At 39.2% G+C, this 24,651-nt stretch overlaps 1 protein-coding gene across 1 annotated transcript in view; it reads left to right on the top strand.

Moving 5' to 3' along the window:
• The window catches only part of LOC308656566 (mitochondrial adenyl nucleotide antiporter SLC25A24-like), a gene marked incomplete at both ends in the record, with an annotated part of 69,470 nt that overhangs the window by 20,832 nt on the left and 23,987 nt on the right, over nt 1-24,651 (top strand). The window contains one exon of the mRNA XM_081307795.1: nt 1,376-1,487. Within this exon, the coding sequence (XP_081163921.1) occupies nt 1,376-1,487 (112 nt within the window). The remainder of the gene's footprint in view (nt 1-1,375; nt 1,488-24,651) is intronic.

The raw sequence follows: 24,651 nt of genomic DNA on the forward strand, positions 1-24,651 counted from the left end.
AGTAAATGCTGATTTTGTATTGTAAGAGTAAAAGAAATTGAAGTTAAAGTGTAAAAGACCGGGCATTGTAAAGTTTCTAAGCTGCAAGGCCTGAGTTAAAAAGTAAAGGACCAGGTATTGTTAAGTTCCTCTGCTACCCCCAAAACCTGAAATTCCTGTAGCTGTTAGGACAATACCCGAACTGCCCAGTAAATATTCCTCCTGATCCTCTGGTTGTTTAATAACCTAGGACCCTGTGTAGCCTGGCACGTAGGCATCCAGGGCCCAAAACCAATCAGTCTGAATGTGTACCCTGCTTAGGAGTGACCAATCACCCCCGCCCAACCTGTTCCCGCCAATGAATGTACTAATCATGTCTAAGAGTTGCTGTTCAATTTTCCCACGCCTCATGCTGATTTGTTCTGATGTATGCAAAGCCCCCGCCCTCCCCAAAAAGTGTACTTAAGCACTGCTCAACCCCTGCCTGGGGCTCTGGGCTGCTCTCTCCTCTTGAGTGGGCATGGAGCCCCAGCATGCTGGATCAATAAATCCCCTTCTGCCAATTGCATGAGTGGTCTCTTGGTGGTCTCTTCCTCCGACGCTTTGCCAGTCCCTTACAGTATGATAAAAGTGAGTTTTAAGTTCAAAAACAAAAACTTATTTTAAACTCTATCAGAAAGCTATAAGCAGTTAATAAAGGGTCAAAGGTAAAAATAGTACAAGAGCCAAAATGTATAAAGTCACTCTTTAGTTTTATTCATGTATCATTCATTCATTCATCCAACAAACATTTATTGACTGCTTAGTACTAGATATATACAGGTGATTTAGAAATAATCTTATTCTTCAAGGGATAACAGGAAAATATGAGATAAATACAAACAAGTAAAAAATTAAAAAGCAATATAAATGAATCCCAGCTGAGGAGTTTGGTACTCCTTCAAACTGTCAAGATTATCAAAAACAAGGAAAATTGGAGAAACTACATAGCCAAGATTATCTTAAGGAGGTATGACAAATAAATAGAATGTTGTATTTCAAATGGGGTCCTGGGGAAAAATGAAGTTTGAATGAAATGTGAAATTTAGTTAATAATGATGTATCACTATTGGCTCATTAATTATAGCAAATGTACTATAAAAATGTAAGATGTTATCAGTAGGGTAAACTGAATGTGGGGATAGATAGGAACCATGAATTATCTTCTCAATGTTTATAAAATCTAAAACTTTTATTAAAAATATAATCTATTTTTTAACATGTGAAAATACAGTGATATTTGTGGAGTCCAAAGGAATGGTGTCAGTAATAAATATTTAGGAAGCTTTGATTAATTTTTATAATGGTGCTAACTTTATTATAGATGTTACAAGCACTATTTTAAAATTTATTTCAGCATTGATTCTGATGGAACAATGACAGTAGACTTGGATGAATGGAGAGACTACTTTTTACTGCATCCTGCAAAAAATATCAATGAGATTATTCATTTCTGGAAGCGTTCTACTGTAAGATTAGTTTGGTTTTACTGTTTTCATTTTTCTCTAAATGTCATAGCTGTTATTATCATTGTATAGTTCCTACAACATTTGTTACCTTACTGGCTAAAGTTAAAGTATTCCTTCCTAAAATGTTCTACTGATTTAGTAAGGTAGTGGTGGGGGGTTACTAGTGTATAGGCACAGCAACCACAGATTTGTTTGTTTGCTGAAACCTGGAAATCAAAATAATGCTTATGAAAAGGGCCTACTTTGTGTTAAGAATTCATTACTGTGCAAAGTTGGCCTGCCTTAGAGAAGTGAAAAATAATATGTATTATTTTTTCATGACCTACTACTCTTGCCTACCCTCTTGGGTTTTGCTTCTTCTCCATAGACAATATAGAGGATGAAAAATGGCAAAAACTCTGGGGTGAGAATATCTGGGTTTCAAGCCCACATCTGCCACCCTCTAGGTATATAAACCCCTCTATGATTCAGCTTTCTTAATTATGTGGTGGAGATAATAGAATGAGTTTTGAGAATTAAATTAGTATATTAATATATTTAAAACAATACGAGTATATAAGTATTCAATCAATATTATAATAGGCACTTATTCTAATATGTTTCATCTGTGTTCCCAAATATTTATGTATTCTTGGGAAACATGTAGTATTATTTCATATGATATTTTATTTATATTGATAGTATTGTGCTAGAGGCCATATCTGATTTATTACTTGATGAATTTGTTCTCCTTCCCCAGCCCCCCACCCCATTTTTGAGATGCTGGGGATTGAGTCCAGGGACTTAAGCATGCTAGGCAAGCATTCTGCCACTGGGCTATACCCCAGCTCATCTGATTTGTCCTTATATGTTCATCTAATTTGTTGTTTCTAACTATTACATAGCATGCATTTACCATATCTCATTTGTCCATTACCATAGTAATGGGCATTAGGTTTTCTCTAACTCTCCACTCACAGAAAATGCTTTCCTGTTATGTACCTTAGAGAATTTCATGTTTATTTCTGAATCATAGGGAATATGTGTGTGTGTGTGTGTGTGTGTGTATTTTTTTTTTAACTATGGCATCAGTCTTATTTTATGAACTATTGTCATGTTGTTTCCAAGAATGGCTTGCAATACCAGTTAACACTTCCATCAGCAATGTGAAGTTACCTGGTTATTTACATATTTTTTATTGTTTGGCATCATCCAGTTTTCTATTATTTGCCATTCTATTAGGTATAAAGTTGTATTTCATTGTTTTAATGCATTTATTTAATTCCTAGTGTACTTTGGACAGTTTTCATAGAAATATTAGATGTTTTCATGTTCTTCTTTTCTGGGAGGAGTCCTTATCTTTCTTATTTATTGAGAGACAAGATCTCACTGTGTTTCCTAGACTGGCCTCAGACTCCTGGGTTCAAGTGATTCTCCTGCCTCAGCCTCCTAAGTCGCTGGGAATATAGATGTGTACCACAGTGCCTGGAGGGGTCCTCATTTTTTTTATTTGTTCTTTTTAGGTATGCATATTCTTTTAATAAATTATCTGTTTATATCCTTTGTCTATCATTTATATTCTTTTGATGAGTTTTTTAATCTTTGTTATTTTATAGGTGTTGTATATTTATTCTAGATATTAATATCTATTGAGCTTAGACTTGCAAACATTTTTTCTAGTATATCATTTTTCTTTTTTATTGTTGTTTTTTCGTCAATGCTGTTTTTGGTTAAAAACAAATTCTTAATTTTTTGCTAACTAAATCCATCAAAAATGGAATGGTTTGCAGTTTTTCTATTATATTTAAGTATTTCTCTACCTTTTGTTCACAAAGAAATTCTGTATTTTCTCTTTTAAGCTATAGTTTCATCTTTTATGTTTAGGTCTTTAATTCATCTGTAGTCTGTTTATATATATATAAAATAAAGGCAGGCTTCTGATTTTATTTTTTCCATATATTGAGGGAATTTTGATAATATAACTAACCTGTCTCTTTCTTCCACATTTGTTTATAGTACCACCTTTCTTGGATATGGAGCTTACATATGAACTTGTCTTTTTTTTCTTGAGCTCTCTTTCTGTCTGTGTTTGGTCTATTTCTTATACAGCTATTGAACTGTTTTCATGACCATGGATCTATATTATATGACTTATCTAGTAAAGTAAATACTCTCTACTTACCCTCCTTCCCTTATTGATCTTTTTTGTTGTTGTTGTTGTTTGTTTATAAAATTAACTCATGTTTTTATAAATGGAATTTTCTTATTTTTCCCCATAGACTTTAAAATTTCTTAATTCTAGCTGCATTTTTTTAGAAACTTGATTATGATTACATTCATCTTAGTTTGGATTGCTATAACAAAATACCATAGACTTGGTGGCTTAAACAAAAATTTATTTCTCACAGTTCTGGAGATTAGAAATTTGAGATCAGAGGTGTGGTTTTTGGTGAGTACTTTACTCCTGGTTTACAGAGGGATATTTTCTTTTTGTACTTGCACATGTTCAGAAGAGAGGTAGCTAGCTGTCTGGCCTCCTCTTAAAAGTGCACAACTCCAAATACTAACACATTAGGATTAGGATTTCAACATATGAATTTGGGATAGGGGTACACAGACATTTAGCCCACTGCATTCTTCTCCTTATCCCCTAAATTCATGTCCTTACATGCAAAATAAATTCATGCCATTATAATGGCACCCAAATTCCTAATATGTTCCAGTATTGAATCTGTAGTCTAAATACCAACATCTTATCTAAATATCACCAAGCTGGGCACAGTGGTGCACACCTGTAATCCCAGCATCTTGGGAGGCTGAAGCAGAAGGATCACAAGTTTAAAGGCAGCCTCAGCAACTTAGCTAGGCCCTGAGCAACTCAGTGACAGCCTGTCTCTAAATAAAATACAAAAAAGTGCTGGAGATGTGGCTCAGTGGTTAAGTTCATCCTCTCCAGATAGGAGCCTGTGAAACCAAGCAGGTTATGGAGAGATAGGCATGGGATATAGTTTCCATTCTAAATGGGAGAAACAGGAAAGAATGGAAGGAAAGATAGGCCCCACACAAGTCCAAAATTTAGCAGGGAAAGCTCCACAAGCTCTTAAGGCTTGAGAATAATTGTTTTTGCTTGATGTCCACCTTCTGCACACACTAGAGCTGTGATCCTGCCCCACTACCTACTAGAGCAGTAGTCCATCTTCCTGGCTCTGCCCAGTGGGATTGTGCCCCAGGGGCTTTAGGTGGCTCTGCCCTCATGACCCTGCAGGGTATTGGTCCCACTCTTTGAAACTGAAGTGGAATCTGTCCTGTCCCCAAGCCCAGCCTGTGCATTCTGGGCCTGTGTTGGGAGTGGTAGTTCTGATGATAGTTGAACCTCATCTGAGTTCTTCTTCCCTTACCTAGTAGCACATGTTTTATGCTGAATAGCTCTTTGGTTTAGTCCTGTAGGGTCTAAGAAATATGTCAGTCTTTTAAAATTTTGGCCCATTTTCTGTTTCCATTGGTTTTAGTAGGCATTGTTTTTGCTTATTGTTTTTCCCTCTTTCCTTCCTAGTTTCTGTTGAGATGACTTGTTGAGAGGCACAGCCGAGTCGGAATGGCCCCTGGCATTTTGCCAGAAGTAATGGTTGAGAGGCAAGCCATTAAGATGATGATAATTAAGTTAAGCTGTTTATGATTGCTGTGACTGGATGGTGCTGGATTGAAACAGGCTGTGTATTCAATTGTATATAGACTCCTGCTGCCTCAGGCACGGGCTACTTTGGAGTTCTTGCGGGAATTCCTGGGGAGTTTGTGTTGGTTGGTGAAGTTCTGGTGGAGGGAGTTCCGGTTGGTGTGTGGGGTCCCTGAGAGGGCCGCGTGGGTGGCATTCAGGGGAGTTCGGAAATAAAGTTTGTTCCTGCTTGAGTGGCTTGTGATTTGTGCCCAGCCAGACTTGGGCAACTTGTTAATTTCATGATTTACACACACATTTACCAAATAGCAGTTCATTTCACTTTCAGGGTTTTCTTCCATATATACTTTTTCATTTTTTTGTAAACAGGCTGAGAATTTTTCAAGACTCTCAGTTCTGGTTCTTTTTTTTCATGGTAATTCTGTCTTTAATTCATTTCATTTCCCTTATACTTTTACTATAAGGAGTCAAGAGGAGCCAAGCCTCTCCTTTAACACTTTGCTTATAAATCTCATCAGTTAAATATCCAATTTCAATGCTCATATGTTTCACTTCCACAAAACACTAGAGTGTTTTAGATGAACAAAATTCATCCAAGTGCTTTGGCACTTTATAACAAGGGTGGCCTTTCCTCTAGTTTCCAATAACATGTTCATTTCCATTTGAGACCTCATCAGAATGGCTTTTATATTTCATATTTCTACCAATATCTGTCCATGATTACTTATGTATGTTCTAGGAAGACAGAAGCTTTTTATAAAATTCTATTTTCTTTCTGAGCCTTTACCAGAATTACCTTTAAACTTGCTTTAATGGCAATATTGTCATTGTAGAGCATGCACTCTAAAGTTCTTGGAGCATCTCTCCATTACCCAGTTTTAAGGAGGTTTCCATACTTTTAGGTATTTGTTGCAGCAGCGCTGTAATTCTCAGTACCAATTTTATCTCAGTCAGCTTGTGTTGCTATAATACAATACCATAGACTAGGTGACTTAAACAGCAAACATTTCTTTCTCAAGTCAAAGATCAGCATGCCTGTATTATAGAATTCTTGATGAATGCTCTATTACTGGTTTGAAGAGGGCTATCTTCTTTTATTCTCATAGTGAAAAGAGTACTAGCTATCTGTCTGGCCTCTTATAAAACCTCCACCCTCATTGTTTAATTACCTTCCAAAGCACTTACTTCCAAATGTCAATGGGATTAGGGTTTCAACATATGAATGGGGGTGGGGCACAAACGTTGCATTGAATTGATAGAATTATTTGGGGAAAAGTAGTCTCTGTAATTTTAAGTTACTCCATCCACAAATGTGACTTTGTTCTCTATTTATTCAGGTCTGCTGTTATATTCTTTATAGGGTATTAAAATTTTCTCTGAAATAGTCATTTGTATTCTTCATTAGATTAATTTGTAGATAATTTTTAGATTTTACCTCTATGGTGATATTCTTCTTAATATCTAACAGATTGGCAAAATTTTTATATTCCATTAAATTTTCCAGTTTATTATTTCTGCTTTGATAATCTTATTTGTATGAGTTGATCTTCCTACTTTTAATTTTGTTAAAGTCTCTCATTTATTCTAATTATTTTAAAAATTCTTTTTGTTTTGCTTTATATGTAACCATATTCTTATATAAAAATACCTTGTTTATTTTATTTAATTTCCTATATTATTATTATTATTATTATTATTATTATTATTATTATTATTATATTAATATTTTGCTTAAACCCTGGACTAGAATCTTCAGTACTTATGGCAATCAACCCTTCTTATTTATGAGCTAATAGAAAATACTTCTAAAACTTCACTATAAAATATGATTTTTGCTGTTAAGTTGTTGTTTTTATAATTAGCAAATTAAGGGAGTTTTCAGAATTTCTAAGAACAGAATTATTGAAGTTTAATTTTATGTCATAAAATTTACACACTGTAAGTATGCAGTTAGATTCAGTGATTTTAGTAAATTGATAGAATGGCACACCCATCACCACAACCCATTTTTAGAACAATTCCATTATCTCAAAAAGTTCCTTGGTGCATGTTTATAGTTAATTCTTACTCTTCAAACCAGCCCTAGAAACTACTAATCATCTTTTTGTCGGAGAGATATATTTTTTAATAATAAATATGTGATATACTTTATTAAAGAAGTTCCTCGTATATCTCTCACCAGTCATATCCTTCCCCATTCCTCAGGAATTAACCAGTATACTGGATTTCAGTAAATCATTTTTCCAGTGTTTTTGTTTTTGGGAGGAGGGTACTGGTGATTGAACTTAGGGGCACTCGACCACTGAATCACATCCCCAGCCCTGTTTTGTATTTTATGTAGAAACAGGTTCTGACTGAGTTGCTTAGTGCCTTGCACTAAATGTATCTATGTGTAAACAATAAATTATTTAGTTTTGCCTGGTTTTGAATTACATACAATCTTCTTTACATATATATGCATATATATATGCATGTGTATGTATTTGTGTGTGTGTGTGTGTGTGTGTGTGTATATATATATATATATATATATATATATATATATATATAGTTGTAAATGATACAATACCTTTATTTATTTATTTTTATGTGGAGCTAAAGATTGAACGCAGTGCCTTATATGTGCTAGGCAAGTGCTTTACCACTGAGCCACAACCCCAGGTGAATTATACATAGTCTTCTTAACAGTTTTTTAGATTCATTTATATTGATGAATTGAAACTGTATTTTATTCATTTTTTAATACAGGGTACCATTATATAAATGTGTGGATTTTTGATAGAGGTCACTGAAAGGAAAGTGAACACAACACTCGGAGTGACCAAAAGATCTTTATTGCAGTGTAAGGGTCCGGCGAAACGTCGGAGAAGGAGAGACCACACGAGACTAGCTCCATGCAATGGCAAGGGGGATTTATTAGGGATCCGTTCCAGTGCGCTGGGGCTCCGTGCTCACTCAAGAAGGGAGAGCAGCCCAGAGCCCAGAGCAGAGGTCAAGCAGAGCTTAAGTACACTTTTTGGAGAGGGTGGGGGGCTCAGAACAAATCATCATGAGGCGCGGGAAAATTGAACAACAACTCTGATACATGATTAGTCCATTCATTGGCGGGAACAGGCTGGGCAGGGGTGATTGGTCACTTCTAAACTGGGTACACATTCAAACTGATTGGTTCGGGCTCTGTGACAAACTGCACAGGGCCCTAGGCTGAATGGCCAGTAAGGGGTTGTCTTAACTATCTCAGGAATCTGGGTGTAACAGAGGAACTTAATACCTAATCTTTTACATTTTAATTCAAGCTTTCCAGCTTAGAAACTTTACCCTTTCAGCAGCAGTGCAACAAAGAGAAAAGAAGGAAGGAAAGAGAGAGAGAGAGAGAAGAGAAGAGAAGAGATGAACAGGGAGAGAGCAAGAGCAAGAGAGAGACAGAGAGCACGCGCAAGAAAGATAAAGAGCAAGAGAGAGAGAGAGCAAGAGAGAGAGGGGCCTGGCAGGAGGGAATTTTTTTAGCCCAAATCTAATGGGGCCTCTGGGTCTGCATGCTGCCTTGTTGGCCCAAGTGGGGTTGAGTGCTCAGCCTTGAGCGGGACTTGACACAAACAGGTGATAAAGGACCAGATAGAGGGGGGTTTGAGTGTGTGGGCTATCTTGCAGCCAACATCTGTTCAGCCTGCCCTGCAGACAACACAGTTCAGCCTGCTCTGCACCCAACATTCCTCCCTTTTTGTTTTTCTAAGTGACATGGGGGATGGCGTAAAGTCCTCTGGCTACTTCGTGCTTAATGGTGGGCGGCGTTAGACCTAGAAGGGGAAGTGGAGGAATGTTCGGGGGACAGGTCTGAGAACACCAGGGCAGCCAGAAATAACACTCAGTGGCTACAGACAACTACTGTGGTAGGGGTAAAGTCCATAAAAGTTTCTTGAAGCCACAAGTCCTCGATGGCATCAAACCAGTCCTGGATGGAGGAGATTCTTGGTATCAGCCAGTGGTCCTGTAGCAGGGACTCTAGGAAGTATTGGAGGTGGCTTGGTTGAATCCAGTAATGTTAAGGGTGACAGACCAATTGCAGTCAGTGGAAGGGCAATCGCCTTGACCCATAAACTGGGAGTGGGTGGTGTCATCCTGGTGTCATGTCGCTTGGATGTAGAAGCAGTATCTGTGGTTTGAGATAAAAACTTGAGAGAGAATAATGATTAGTAAAAGAAGAAGAGGGTTGGCAAGAAATTTTGAGTTTGGTGGGCATGGTCGAAGTCTAGGACTGGACATTTGGAACAAGTGCCTTTTTAAGGTGGGAGAAAAGGTACCAGGGGGAGTTTAGGTTTGATGCTTCCTTGTGGGGATACTGTAGAGCAGACAGAATAAGCAGAGTGGACCTGCTGGAGAGTAGTTCTCATTCCTATGAAGTGAAAGAGGGGTTGTGAAAACTGGAAAAAGGGGTTAGAAAGGGTTTTAGAAGGGCACAGAGTCTCTGGAGCCAGAGGAGTTGGTCATGAGTCGCAGGTCTCCATCTTGGGCATCAGGGCTGGTAGTCTTAAAGAAGTAGTTGATTGACCAGCTTGTTGGTGAATTTGTGTATCTGATCTTGCATGAACTTCTGTAGGCAATTTAATAGACATGGTCCTATTTGGAGAAACATAGAGAGGACTAATAGGGGTCCCTTTCTCTCCTCTTCCTTCCACCCTCCCCACCCCTGCTAGCTGTTATCATGGAGCCCAGTTGGGCTTCCTTATCTTAGACATGTAGCCTTCTCTGTGAAGCCCCAGCTCAAGGCCAGAGGCCTTGTTCACATATTTTGTGGATAAACTAGTAAGGAGGTGTCTAGCTTTTTGAGTGCTGATTTTTCCAGTGACCAAGTAAAACAGGGCAACATGAAAATAGGAAGTTTATCTACATTAAACTTTTTTTTGTAGAGATTCTTTTGCTGAAAGTCCTAAAATCAGCCATGGTGAAGATTTCTGGAGAAGATCAGTTAAGCCTTTTCTGTGGGCCTGGGTAGGGAGGGGGAAGACGGGAAGGCAGGGCTGAGAGCAGCTTGGTGGATCTGAGAATGAGGAAGGAGTGATGTAAAAGAGTAGGATTTTCCCTAGCAAGGAAAACTTGAGCAGTAGAACAGGTAGAGCAGAGGGGAGGATGGGAGTGAATATCCCAAAAAGCCTGTAAGGGACAATTCTTAGTAACCTGTTTTCAATGATGACAAAGCAACTTTAAAGGCCATTTTCACCAGATCTCTGATAGGGGTCCAAGGGCTCTCTTCAGCTTGTTTGAGCTTCGGGTTAGCTGGTAAGAGGACCTGGTGGGACCTGGTGTGGGCACTGACAGAAGAAGAGAGGAGTGAGTGGGTGAAGGGATTTCTTCAGTACCTGCTACCTCAGAAAAGAGGCAATGGTTTGAGGAAAGGCGGTTGTTTAGTTTTTGATCTAGTGAGTGGAGAGGAGAAGTCAGGTTGCTCAGGTGGGGGAGACAGTGGAGGGGCTGGGGCAGAAGGTTGAGGGTGAGGACCTATTTGAGCTGGGCAATAGGGTGGAAATTCATCAGTAGGGTCAAAAGTAGTGGATGAGTCTGGAGGAGGAGAAGATTGGGGATCAGTGGTTGTGGGTGTTGGTTTGCAAGCTAGAAAAATTTGCAGAGGTCTGCAAGAGGTGCAGAGAGCACAAGCAAGAAGAAAGCTTTGCTATAGCAGCTTTTTTACCCATTTTTTCGAATGCTCACAGTAATTGTAGAGATCCCTTAGAATGGAGGGATCGAGGGACCCAAAAGGGGGGCCATCTGCTTTGGTTGTCTAAGGGATAAGTGAGCCAGGCCTGGGTGCTATATTTGATCAATTTTGGGGGTTTGATGTCTGGTGTCAAGGAGAGAGTTTTGAGGTTATCCAAGAGGCATTGTAGGGGAGAGTCCACTGGCAGAGAGGACACATTACCCATGTCGCAAAATAGTATAAGGAGGAAGGAAGGGGACGCAAACTTGGTATAGAGGAGAAGGAAGGAGACGCAATCATAGTATAAGAGAGAAGGAGGAAACTGATTTATTGGCAAAAGGGGCGTCCCCGCTAGAGCCAAAAATCAGGAGTGCCTTAGTGGCAGGTTCGAGCTGCAGAGATTGGTCGTCACCGAATCCTGACAGTCGAAGCTCTCATCCTGGACGGAGCCGGAGCAGTGGGAGACCTTGGCCAAGGCTTTTCTTTTCGGGACCCCTCCTGGAGAGGCCGGAGACTCGCAGGGCCACAGGGCCAGAAAGAGGGGAAAGAAAGAGCCAGGGGAAGAGGGAGGAGGGGGAGGGTAAGCTTCTCTCTGGCGGCCGAGTCTTGAAGGTGTGAGGACTAGGATTTTAGGAGAGCCACCAAGATGGTGAAGGTCTGGGTGGGGTGTGATGTTCAGTTCTCTGTTATGTGTTCCTGGAGGTTACACAGTCCTTCGAGGAAGACCTACAAAGCCTATGCTGGGAAATTACCAGCTGGGAAGGGAAGGGAATAATTTTGAACCCAGGAGTCTATTCTGCCCTAGGAAGGAGTCCCTGAGGGCCACCGTGGCCTTGAAGGCTCTGGTGGGGTGTTTTCCTCCCCGCAGGTGGGCAAAGAGGTTTGCCGGACAATCAACAGTCAAATCCTCCTGACACCACCTTTGGGTTTAGGACTCCAGGAAGGGGAAACTCACCAATTGAAGGTCGGTGGTGGGTGGAGTTCTGGCAGTCGAGAAAATGGGTTCAGGCCTGGGTTCAGGCCATCCGGTGAGTGGCACTTCCGAAGGAAGAGGGACCCAAAAGTGGGTTTTAACCCTCTCCCCGGTTTCGGCACCAATGAAAGGAAAGTGACCACAACACTCGGAGTGACCAAAAGATCTTTATTGCAGCAGTGCAACAAAGAGAAAAGAAGGAAGGAAGAGAGAGAGAGAGAGAGAGAGAGAGAGAGAGAGAGAGAGAGAAGAGAAGAGAAGAGAAGAGAAGAGAAGAGAAGAGAAGAGAAGAGAAGAGATGAACAGGGAGAGAGCAAGAGCAAGAGAGAGACAGAGAGCACGCGCAAGAAAGATAAAGAGCAAGAGAGAGAGAGCAAGAGAGAGAGGGGCCTGGCAGGAGGGAGTTTTTATAGCCCAAATCTAATGGGGCCTCTGGGTCTGCATGCTGCCTTGTTGGCCCAAGTGGAGTTGAGTGCTCAGCCTTGAGCGGGACTTGACACAAACAGGTGATAAAGGACCAGATAGAGGGGGGTTTGAGTGTGTGGGCTATCTTGCAGCCAACATCTGTTCAGCCTGCCCTGCAGACAACACAGTTCAGCCTGCTCTGCACCCAACAGTCACTATTGAAATTTGTAGTGTTTCTAGATTTTTTTCTATTATAAGTAATTCTGCTTATAGTATCTGTAATAAACTTCTTATGTATGTCTTCTGGAAAAATGAATAAGATTTTTTTTTAATATTTATTTTTTAGTTATCGGCGGACACAACATCTTTGTTTTTTTTGTATGTGGTGCTGAGAATCGAACCCGGGCCGCACGCATGCCAGGCGAGTGCGCTACCGCTTGAGCAACATCCCCAGCCCTGAATAAGATTTTTTAGGAATACAAGTTATATGCCCAGAAATGGAATTGCTGAATCACAGAGTATTTTGTTCATTTTTATTAGATAACATTGAAGTATTTCTCAAAATGTTCACACTTTTTTTATTTTTATCAGCAATGAACAAAATTCCCCCTCTTTCATTACCTTGCCAAAGGTAGTATTGTTTGACTAGAATGTTTGCCAATCTGGTAGATACAAAACAGAATATTATTATAAATTTTATTTGAATGCTTTTGTGAATCTTCTGATGGGCCTCATTCTGTCTTGAAACTTCACAGATATTCTTTTCAGTGATTTCTCAAACTGGCCAAGATTAACAACCACCTACATTTGCTGACTCCAATAGTCAAGTCTCATATCTCATCTTGCTATCTTAGTTCCATTTCACGCTATCCCTAAGATACCTGCTTTACTTGGCTTCTGAACACTGCATTCTGTTGGTTGCTCTGCCTCCCTGTCCTTTCCTGTTTACTTTCCCTTGTTTCTTTTTCTTCTTTTATGTGATGTTAAAGATTAAATTGGGTTATGTTAAAGGATATGAAGTCTTAATCCTTAGGACATTAGAATGTGATCTGATTTGGAAATAAGGAATTGCGGATATTTAATGATGCTTTCTGTAAGTTGTTGCTTTTATGATTATTCAAATATCAAATTTTTAAAACATTTTAAAAAGAATCTTTGAAGTATAATAAAGTAACCCTGAAGTATAATGGACCCCTAATTCAATGTGACTGGTGTCCATATAAGAATATGATTATTGCTTGATGCAGTCATGCATGTTTGTAATCTCAGCAACCAGGGAGACTGAGGCAGGAGGATCATGAGTTCAAAGCCAACCTCAACAAAGGCTAGACACTAAGGGATTCAGTGAAACCCTGTCTTGAAATAAAATACAAAATAGCGCTGGGGATATGGCTCAGTGGTTGAGTGCCCCTGAGTTCAATCCTCAGAACCACGCAAGAAAAAGGGGGCTGAGGATATAGTTCAGTGGTTAAGTGCCCCTGGGTGCAATCCCAAGTACCAAAAAAAAAAAAAGAATATGAGAATATGACTATATGCTGAATGAGGATATGACTATGATTTGGGGCAAGAATACTTAATATCATGTGAAATATTTTTAATAATTGCTGCTTCATCAAAACTGTCAGCATTAGATGTCTCTGGGAGAGTTTCACAATCAATACTTTGACCTCTTAAGAATTGCTCTTTGGAAAGATGATGGAATAAAATATCAGAAATGTTTGACTTTGAAGTAGCGCCTTTAGTAGCTTGAACATGAAGAGTCATGGTGTGTTGATTCTCTTTATCACACTTTTTATTGGTAGCATTTTTAGTAACTTTATCCCACATCGTGGCCATGGCTGTATTTCTGTATGTTTCAGCATGTGCAGCCTTTACTTGAGGGTCATCTCCTATTGGAATAACATCGAGGGTGTCAGTATTTGCGGTAAAATTGTAATCATTGCATGCATTCATTTGGGAGAGATCACCATCGTAAGGTAAATCCTCCTGTTGCTTATAAGTTGTATCTTCTGAAAAATTGTTTTCATCCATGGTTGTGCAACCTGGTGCTTCTTGACCTCTGCTGCCAGGTCCTGCTGATCTTATCATGATAGTTCATCTAGTTTTTATTGATTGTCTTCATTGTGCACCTTCTTCAATGGGAAATGAGTGTCATTGTTAAATACATTAGAATAATGTACTATGATTAGTTTAGTGTCTATGCCAGAATGAAATGGATGATTTTCATTTATAGAAATTCAGTTATAAACATGAAGGCAGAAAACTCAGCCAAGAGCTAGCTAATCCTAAATACCATGTAATAGTGGAGGGGGCAGGGAGATGTTATAATTTTCATTCTTGTTTTCAGTGCTGGGGATCAAACCCAGGGCCTCGTGCCCCTGATCTCCAACCCAGCCCTCATTCATCTAATTTTGAAGGAGACATTTTTGTCTAGTTAATGACCAAATTTTTATCATTCTCCCTTAAGAAATATTGTTTGGAGTTTGTTTTCCCAAAATAGGAACCTGGCATTCAAGTAAAGGATAGATTTATTTATTTAGGTACTGAGTATTGAATCCAGAGTTGCTTTACCACTGAGCCATATCTCCAGGACCCACCCACTCCCACTTTTTTCTAGTTTGAGCCAGAGTTACTGAGGGGTTTCCTTAAGTTGCTGAGGTTGGACCCAAACTTGAGATCTTTCTGCGTAGCCTCCTGAGTTGCTGGGATTACAGGCATACACCACCATGAATGGCTAGAATAATTATTCATTCCAATAATCCATCCCTATCTATTTCTCCCCAATTCAATGATCACACAGTTTAACAGACTAAAAAGCCTAGGAATTATCCCTGATACTTTCTTCTTCTCCTTTTTTTTTTTTAGTTGTGGATGGACACAATATCTTTATTATATATATATATATATATATATATATATATATATATATATATATAGAGAGAGAGAGAGAGAGAGAGAGAGAGAGAGAGAGAGACAGAGAGAGAGAGAGAGAGAGAGTTGAGGATTGAACCCAGGGCTTCATCCATGCTAGGCAAGCACCCTACCACTGAGCCACAACGCCAGCCCCTTGACTTTCTTAACAATGATACCCACAACTGTCAGGAAATCTATAGCTGCTAAAGTTATCCTGAATCTGATCATGTTGCCATTTCTGCTTCTGCTCTCCTAGTTTAAGTCATTGTCTTCTCTTTCTTTAACTGTTACAGTAGCCTTCTAACTATTTGTCTACTTCCACTCTTGCCAGGTTATGATCTCTTTTTGCATAGTGATCTTTTCAAAATGTAAAAACTGTGTACCTGCCCCTGTGATTCCCTCTCTCCTTCTTTGTTAGAAAAAAAAATGGATGTTTCTATTTTTAAAACTATATCTTTACACTCTGAATCCATTTTCTTTCCTCATCAGAGGCTTTATTCTCTCCATTATCCCCTTATTTCCTGTATGTAAGCCCACTGCATTTAAACAAAACATTTTACATAGTTAAGTTAGTACCATTAAAATAAAATAGAGTCTTCTGTCATGTCTCCCAGCTAAACTTATCTCCCCCCCCCCCTTAAGTTATACTTGCCATTTGCTTCTCAACCAACTATAGTCTGGCTTTGTTTTCATGCTGTAGAGATTCTAACCAAGCCCGCCTGCCTCTTGTTAAGTATTATGGGTGTCTTCTGATCTTTCTACTGTCTAGCTTTTTAAATGTCCTCCTCCTCCAGCTTCCTGAGCACTGTATCCTCCTGGTTTTCTTCCGACTTTGCTAGCCATTGCTTTTCAGTCTCCTCCCAAGTATCTTCTTCTTCAGTCTGCCTTTATGTATGTTTTCTTTTATGTTCTATTTTCAGCATTCTTTTCCCTATTTTTTTTTTTGGCCTTTCAATCTATACATTTTTCCCATAGGGGATTCCACATATTTCTCAGGTTGAATAATCAAACACAGGCTGATTGATAATTCCACATCTTGTTGTTAGACTGTACTTTCCTTTTGTGTAATACAAGTTTTTGTTTTGTTTTGCTTTGTTTTTTGGTATTTGGTACCGAGGATTGAACCCAGGGGTGCTTTACCACTGAACTACATCATCAGTTCTTTTTTTTAATACTTTTCTTTTAGTTGTAATTGGACACCTTACCTTTATTTTACTTATTATTTTTATGTGGTGCTGAGGATCGAACCCAGGGCCTCACCCATGCTAGGCGAACACTCTACCTCTAAGCCACAATCCCAGCCCTCAATTTTTTTAACAAAATTTCAAATTATTGAGACAGGGTCTGGGTGTCACTAAGTTGTTGAGGCTTGCCTGGAATTTATAGTCCTCCTGCTTTAGCCTCCTGAATTGCTGGGATCACAGGCATGAGCCACTGTGCCTAGCAGCATATGCAAATATTTCTTGGATACCAGTTGAGACACCGCAAGCACAACATGTGTAAACTACTCATTATAATTCCCTCAGACCTTTTGTTTTTCACTTTTCATCACCTCCCTAGTTGCCCAAACCAGGAACCTCAACATTAAGTCTTGTGCTTCTTACTCTCTTTACATGCCACATAAAATCTTGTGGCTATTGGAATATGTAATGTCTTTGAGCACACTATTTCCTTTGCCTAAATATTCCCTTGGTTAATCCCTTTTTTTTTTTTTTTGGTATTGAATTGAACCTAGGGGTGCTTAATCACTGAGCTACAACCCCAGCTCTTTTTATATTTTATTTTAAGACAAAGTCTTGTTAAAGTTGCTTAAGGCTTCGCTAAATTGCTAAAGCTGGCTTTGAACTCTTGGTTATCCTGCCTCAGCCTCCAGAGCTACTGGGATTACAGGTGTATGCCACCATGCTGGACAATTAATTCCTAGCTCTACAGGGAGATAGTATAGTATGATGGACAGGAAGGTAGCCTCTGAGGAAAGAATGCTTGGGTTTAGATTGAGGCTTGGCTGCTTCTAAATTACTTTAATTCCCCTCCTCAAAAATAAATAAATAAAGAAAGAAAGAAAGCCTATGATTTCCTCTTTCACTTCACTCCCGGCAGAGAAGCTGAAGGTGTAATCAGCAGTGGATTGTAAGTACCTGAGGCAAAGAAAGCTCAGTACACCCCGCCTTTTTTTTTTTTTTTTAATATTGTCTATACAGGGAGAGTTAGTGGATTGGGATTGTTGGCTGGGCTGTGGTTTCGGGGCCGAAAATCCACTCCGCGGGAGCCGCCATTTGCTTTCTGCATGCTGTCTTGATGGCCCTGTCTACACGGTCCAGCTGGAACTGGGCTGCGTGCTGAGCCCTGTCCTCCGAAGGCTGGACCACGGCCTCAAGTGCCTCGATCGCCTGTTCCCTGCTGCACCTTGGGGCAGAGCCTGCTCTGGGGTCGTTCGGCATCCCCCTGCGAGGGGACCCGTGCTCCGGAGGAGGGGGCTGGAGAGCCGCGGCGGCAGCCGCTTGGGCCTCGGGAGCTAGGCACCGGGCCGAGGAGCAGCGGAGGCCGCGGCGGCGCTGCTAAGGTCGCGGACAAGCGCGGCGCCCAAGAGCGCGGCCCAGAGGTGGAGTCGATGGCAGCAGGGTTTCAGTTCTAGAAAACTGGACTGGAAACAGAAGCAGCAGTTTGTATAATCCCAAGATCTTGCTTATGCCAGGAAACTGTAAGGGTAACATGAATATCATTGAGGAGGTCTAACATGGCGGCAGGCACGGAGAGATCAAGTCTCTGACCTCTTCAACTGCGCGGGCATAGGGAGCTGTAAATTATCTAAAGCCTGTTTGTTCAGGATCACTAGGCAATGCTAAGCTGACTTGGAGCTAGGGCGTACACCTTGGGCCCCTCAGAAAACACACACTGAGCACGAATCTGCTGCATTCAAGCCCCAGTTTGCCTGCTTCTAGTGACTCAGCACTAATGATCCCGCTGAAATAACTAGTCGGCCCACCTGAGCTCACAGAGGTAAAAGCCAACTGAGCACGATAGTCAGACCCAGGGTATCCCTCTGCTGACAACAGAGGCCCCTTGCTCCAGCTACCAGGGGAGTTGCTACCTGAGGGCAAACAAATTCGCTGGGGGTCCTCAGCCCCAAGGCCTACAAACTTAGGGTCTGAGGGAGGCAAACAGAAAGGGTGGGCCCAGGCATCCATGGAAACAGGGCTCCCAGGAGCAGCAGACCCGGAGTATAGCCAGTATTGTGGCGAGCTTCACAGGTGAGCGGGGCCTGGCTTGAGGAACCACAAGAGAAGGCCCTAGGCACTCAGGATTGGAGACCCGCACAGTCTGGGAAGAAGAGCTGAGGAACAGTGATTGGTTCCCACCCATCAAGAAGAGAAGCCTGGCCCAGTTCCCACCTACTGGAAGAGAAGTTAATTGAGCTCTATGACTGCATTTATTATTATTATTTTTTTAATGATTATTATTGGTATCTTTTTAATTTTATTTTCATTTTTTGTTGTTGATGTTGTTGTTGCTCTTCAACTTTCTTATTAATAGTTACGATTTTTTTAATTGTTTTTATTCTATTATTATTACTATTATTTTTTAAACTTTAATTTCCATTTGTTTATTATCATTATAATTTTTTTTGGTTTTAAATTTTTATTTTTTTGTTTTTTTCTTTCTTTCTTTTCACTTTTTTTCTTTTGTCTTTTCATTTCTTTTCAATTTTCCTTATTCCCCCTTTCTTGAATTCTACCTGCCTACACTCACTCTCTTTAGTGACTTCTTCCCTTCCCTTCTAATACGTCTCCTCCCAAGCATCAAATAAATTTATAAGAGTAAACAGTAACTCAGCAGTCCAACAGAACAAGAAGTATCATGAGCATAAAAAAGCAAGGAAGAAAAGGAGTACAAACAATGAAGGACAGCCTAAATATTCAGGAGGACCTGGAGTCATCAGAAAAATGGCCATATAAAGAACTCAAAGAACACCTTGGACAGATGGAAAGGAACCTTAAAGATCACATTGAAAATGAATTACATAAACAAATAAAAGAAGAAGTGAAGCATCTTTATCAGGAGATAGAGATTATTAAAAAAATCAAACAATAATTCTAGAAATGAAGGAAACGATAAACCAAATTAAAAACTCAATCGAGAGTATCACTAACAAGGTGGAGCAAGTAGAAGCCAGAACGTCAGATAATGAAGACAAAATATATCATCTTGAAAAGAGTCTAGCCAACTCAGATAAGCTGGTAAAAAATCACGAGAAAAACATCCAAGAGATTTGGGATAACTTAAAAAAACCGAACATACGAGTCATTGGGATAGAGGAAGGCACAGAGATTCATGCCAAGGGAATGAGTAACTTGCTGAATGAAATAATTACAGAAAACTTTCCAGAAATAAAAAAGGAAACAGATATACAAATTGTAGATGCATACAGGACACCGAGCACACAAAATCACAGTAGACCAACGCCAAGACACATTGTTATGAAGATATCCAATATACAGAACAAAGAGAAAATATTAAAAGCTACAAAAGAGGCAGATTACATTTAGGGGTAAACCAATAAGGTTAACAACGGATTATTCATCATAGACGCTGAAAGCAAGAAGATCCTGGAACAACGTATTTCAAACACTGAAAGACAATGTATGCCAACCAAGAATTCTGTATCCAGCAAAATTAAGCTTCAGATACGACAACGAAATAAAAATCTTTCATGATAAACAAAAGCTAAAAGAATTTGTAGCCAGAAAACCAGCATTGCAAAGCGTCTTGAGCAAAACTCTACACGAGGAAGAAATGAAAAACAATAACCAAAACCATCAGCGGGAAGTGCCTCAGTAAAGACAGAGGAAGGGGGGAATGCTAATCATGGAGAAACAAACTAAATTAGGAAAAAAAAAGAGATAAATAATCAAACATGGCAGGAAGTACAAACCATATATCAATAGTAACTCTAAACGTTAATGGCTTAAACTCTCCAATAAAGCAACATAGGCTGGTAACATGGATTAAAAAAACAAATCCAACAATATGCTGCCTCCAGGAGACACATCTGATTGGAAAAGACATGCACAGGCTCAAGGTAAAATGTTGGGAAAAAATATACCATGCACACGGTCCTCATAAGCAAGCAGGGGTGGCCATTCTCATATCGAATACAATTGACTTCAAGACTAAGTTAATCAAAAGGGATAAGGAAGGACATTATATACTGTTAAAAGGAACCATTCACCAATAAGACATAACAATTATCAATATTTATGCACCAAATAATGGTGCTGTGACGTTCATAAAACAAACTCTCCTCAAGTTCAAGAATCAAATAGACCACAACACAATAATCATGGGTGACTTCAACACACCTCTCTCACCATTGGACAGATCCTCCAAACAAAAGTTGAATAAAGAAACTATTGACCCCAATATCACAATCAATAACCTAGACTTAACTGACCTATATAGAATATATCAACCATCATCAAGAGGATATACTTTTTTCTCAGCAGCACATGGAACCTTCTCAAAAATAGATCATAAATTATGCCATAGGGCAACCCTCAGTAAATATAAAGGGGTAGAGATAATACCATGCACTTTATCAGATCATAATGGAATGAAACCGGAAATCAATGATAAAAGAAGGAAGGAAAAATCCTACATCACATGGAAAATGAACAATATGTTACTGAATGATCAGTGGGTTACAGAAGACATAAAGGAGGAAATCAAAAAATTCTTAGAGATAAATGAAAATACAGACACAACATATCGGAATCTATGGGACACAATGAAAGCAGTCTTAAGAGGGAAATTCATCGCCTGGAGGTCATTCCTCAAAAAAAGGAAAAACCAACAAATAAATGAGGTCACACTTCATCTCAAAGCCCTAGAAAAGGAAGAGCAAAACAACAGCAAATGTAGCAGAAGTCAAGAATTAATTAAAATCAGAGCAGAAATCAATGAAATTGAAACAAAAGAAACTATTGAAAAAATTAACAAAACAAAAAGTTGGTTCTTTGAAAAAATAAATAAGATCAACAGACCCCTAGCCATACTAACGAAGAGAAGAAGAGAGAGAACTGAAATTACTAACATACGGGATGAAAAAGGCAATATTACAACAGACGCTTCAGAAATACAGAAAACAATTAGAAATTATTTTGAAAACCTATATTCCAATAAAATAGAAGATAGTGAAGACATCGATAAATTCCTTAAGTCATATGATTTGCCCAGACTGAGTCAGGAGGAAACTCACAACTTAAACAGACCAATATCAATAGATGAAATAGAAGAAGCAATCAAAAGACTTCCAACCAAGAAAAGCCCAGGACCGGATGGGTATACAGCGGAGTTTTACAAAACCTTTAAAGAAGAATTAATACCAATACTTTTCAAGTTATTTCAGGAAATAGAAAAAGAGGGAGCTCTTCCAAATTCATTCTATGAGGCCAACATCACCCTGATTCCGAAACCAGACAAAGACACTTCAAAGAAAGAAAACTACAGACCAATATCTCTAATGAACCTAGATGCAAAAATCCTCAATAAAATTCTGGCAAATCGGATACAAAGGCACATCAAAAAAATTGTGCACCATGATCAAGTAGGATTCATCCCTGGGATGCAAGCATGGTTCAATATACGGAAATCAATAAATGTTATTCACCACATCAATAGACTTAAAGATAAGAACCATATGATCATCTCGACAGATGCAGAAAAAGCATTTGACAAAGTACAGCATCCCTTTATGTTCAAAACATTAGAAAAACTAGGGACAACAGGAACTTACCTCGACATTGTAAAAGCTATCTATGCTAAGCCTCAGGCTAGCATCATTCTGAATGGAGAAAAATTGAAGGAATTCCCTCTAAAATTTGGAACAAGACAGGGATGCCCCCTATCACCACTTCTATTCAATATAGTTCTCGAAACACTGGCCAGAGCAATTAGACGAAAGAAATTAAAGGCATAAAAATAGGAAAAGAAGAACTTAAATTATCACTATTTGCTGATGACATGATTCTATACCTGGAAGACCCAAAAGGGTCTACAAAAAAAAGTACTAGAACTAATAAATGAATTCAGTAAAGTGGCAGGATATAAAATCAACACACATAAATCAAAGGCATTTCTGTATATCAGTGACAAAACTTCTGAAACGGAAATGAGGAAAAACACTCCATTCACAATATCCTCAAAAAAAAAATAAAATACTTGGGAATCAACCTAACAAAAGAGGTGAAAGACCTGTACAATGAAAACTATACAACCCTAAAGAGAGAAATAGAAGAGGATCTTAGAAGATGGAAAAATATACCTTGTTCATGGATAGGCAGAACTAACATCATCAAAATGGCGATATTACCAAAAGTTCTCTATAGTTTTAATGGAATGCCAATCAAAATCCCAATGGCATTTCTTGTAGAAATAGATAAAGCAATCGTGAAATTCATATGGAAAAATAAAAGACCCAGAATAGCAAAAACAATTCTAAGCAGGAAGTGTGAATCAGGTGGTATAGCGATACCAGATTTAAAACTATATTACAGAGCAATAGTTAAAAACAGCATGGTACTGGTACCAGAACAGGCAGGTGGACCAATGGTATAGAATAGAGGACACAGAGACTAATCCACAAAGCTACAACTATCTTATATTATAAAGGAGCTAAAAACATGCAATGGAGACAGGGTAGCATCTTCAACAAATGGTGTTGGGAAAACTGGAAATCCATATGCAACAAAATGAAACTGAATCCCCTCCTCTCGCCATGCACAAAAGTCAACTCAAAGTGGATCAAGGAGCTAGATATCAAATCAGAGACTCTCCATCTGATAGAAGAAAAAGTTGGCTCCGATCTACATATTGTGGGGTCGGGCTCCAAATTCCTTAATAGGACACCCATAGCACAAGAGTTAATAACAAGAATCAACAAATGGGACTTTCTTAAACTGAAAAGTTTTTTCTCAGCAAGAGAAACAATAAGAGAGGTAAATACAGAGCCTACATCATGGGAACAAATTTTTACTCCTCACACTTCAGATAGAACCCTAATATCCAGAGTATACAAAGAACTCAAAAAATTAGACAATAAGAAAACAAATAATCCAATCAACAAATGGGCCAAGGACATGAACAAACACTTCACAGAGGAGGACATACAATCAATCAACAAGTACATGAAAAAATGCTCACCATCGCTAGCTGTCAGAGAAATGCAAATCAAAACCACTCTAAGATACCATCTCACCCCAGTAAGATTGGCAGCCAGGATGAAGTCAAACAACAATGAGTGCTGGCGAGGATGTGGGGAAAAGGGTACTCTTGTACACTGCTGGTGGGACTGCAAACGGGTGCGGCCAATTTGGAAAGCAGTATGGAGATTCCTGGGAAAGCTGGGAATGGAACCACCATTTGACCCAGCTATTGCCCTTCTCGGACTATTTCCTGAAGGCCTTAAAAGAGCACACTACAGGGATACTGCCACATCAATGTTTATAGCAGCACAATTCACAATTGCTAGACTGTGGAATCAATCCAGATGCCCTTCTATAGATGAATGGATAAAAAAATGTGGCATTTATACACCATGGAGTATTACGCAGCGCTAAAAAATGACAAAATCACGGAATTTGCAGGGAAATGCATGGCACTAGAGCATATTATGCTTAGTGAAGCTAGCCAATCCCTAAAAAACAAATACCAAATGTCTTCTTTGATATAATAAGAGCAACTAAGAACAGAGCAGGGAGGAAGAGCAGGAAGAAAAGATTAACATTAAACAGAGACATGAGGTGGGAGGGAAAGGGAGAAAAAAAGGGAAATCACATGGAAATGGAGGGAGACCCTCATTGTTATACAAAATTACATATAAGAGGTTATGAGGGGAATGGGATAACAAACATGGAGGGAAATGAATTACAGTAGATGGGGTAGAGAGAGAAGATGGGAGGGGAAGGGAGGGGGGATAGTAGAGGATAGGAAAGGTAGCAGAATACAACAGTCACTAATATGGCAGTATGTAAAAATGTGATGTGTAACCGATGTGATTCTGCAATCTGTATTTGGGGTAAAAATGGGAGTTCATAACCCACTTGATTCTAACGTATGAAATATGATATGTCAAGAGCTTTGTAATGTTGTGAACAACCAATAAAAAAAAAGAAAGCCTATGTTCTCTTTGTTATTGTATTTATTTCATTGTGTTATAGTTTGTTTCTTTTCCTCTTTTATTACAGAGATAATATTAGTCATGGAACTATAAGTTCCTCGGGGCAGAAACTAACTTCTGAATCATCTTATCATTTATGTATAGACCAGGGCCTGGCATATTCATTTATTGACCTACAAATATTTGCTGAGAACCCTTATCTTCATGTACCAAGATACTAGTTTTACAACAGTAAACACAAGAGATCAGGTTGCTGCCCTCACTGGGTTTACTTGCTAATGAAATACTCAAGCAATAAACAGAAATATATGGATCAGTTTAAATTGTGCTACATATTGGAGAGGAAGTGACAGA

This window comes from Spermophilus citellus, assembly GCF_964194105.1.
Source record: "Spermophilus citellus genome assembly, chromosome: 9".
Taxonomy (NCBI): Eukaryota; Metazoa; Chordata; class Mammalia; order Rodentia; family Sciuridae; genus Spermophilus; species Spermophilus citellus.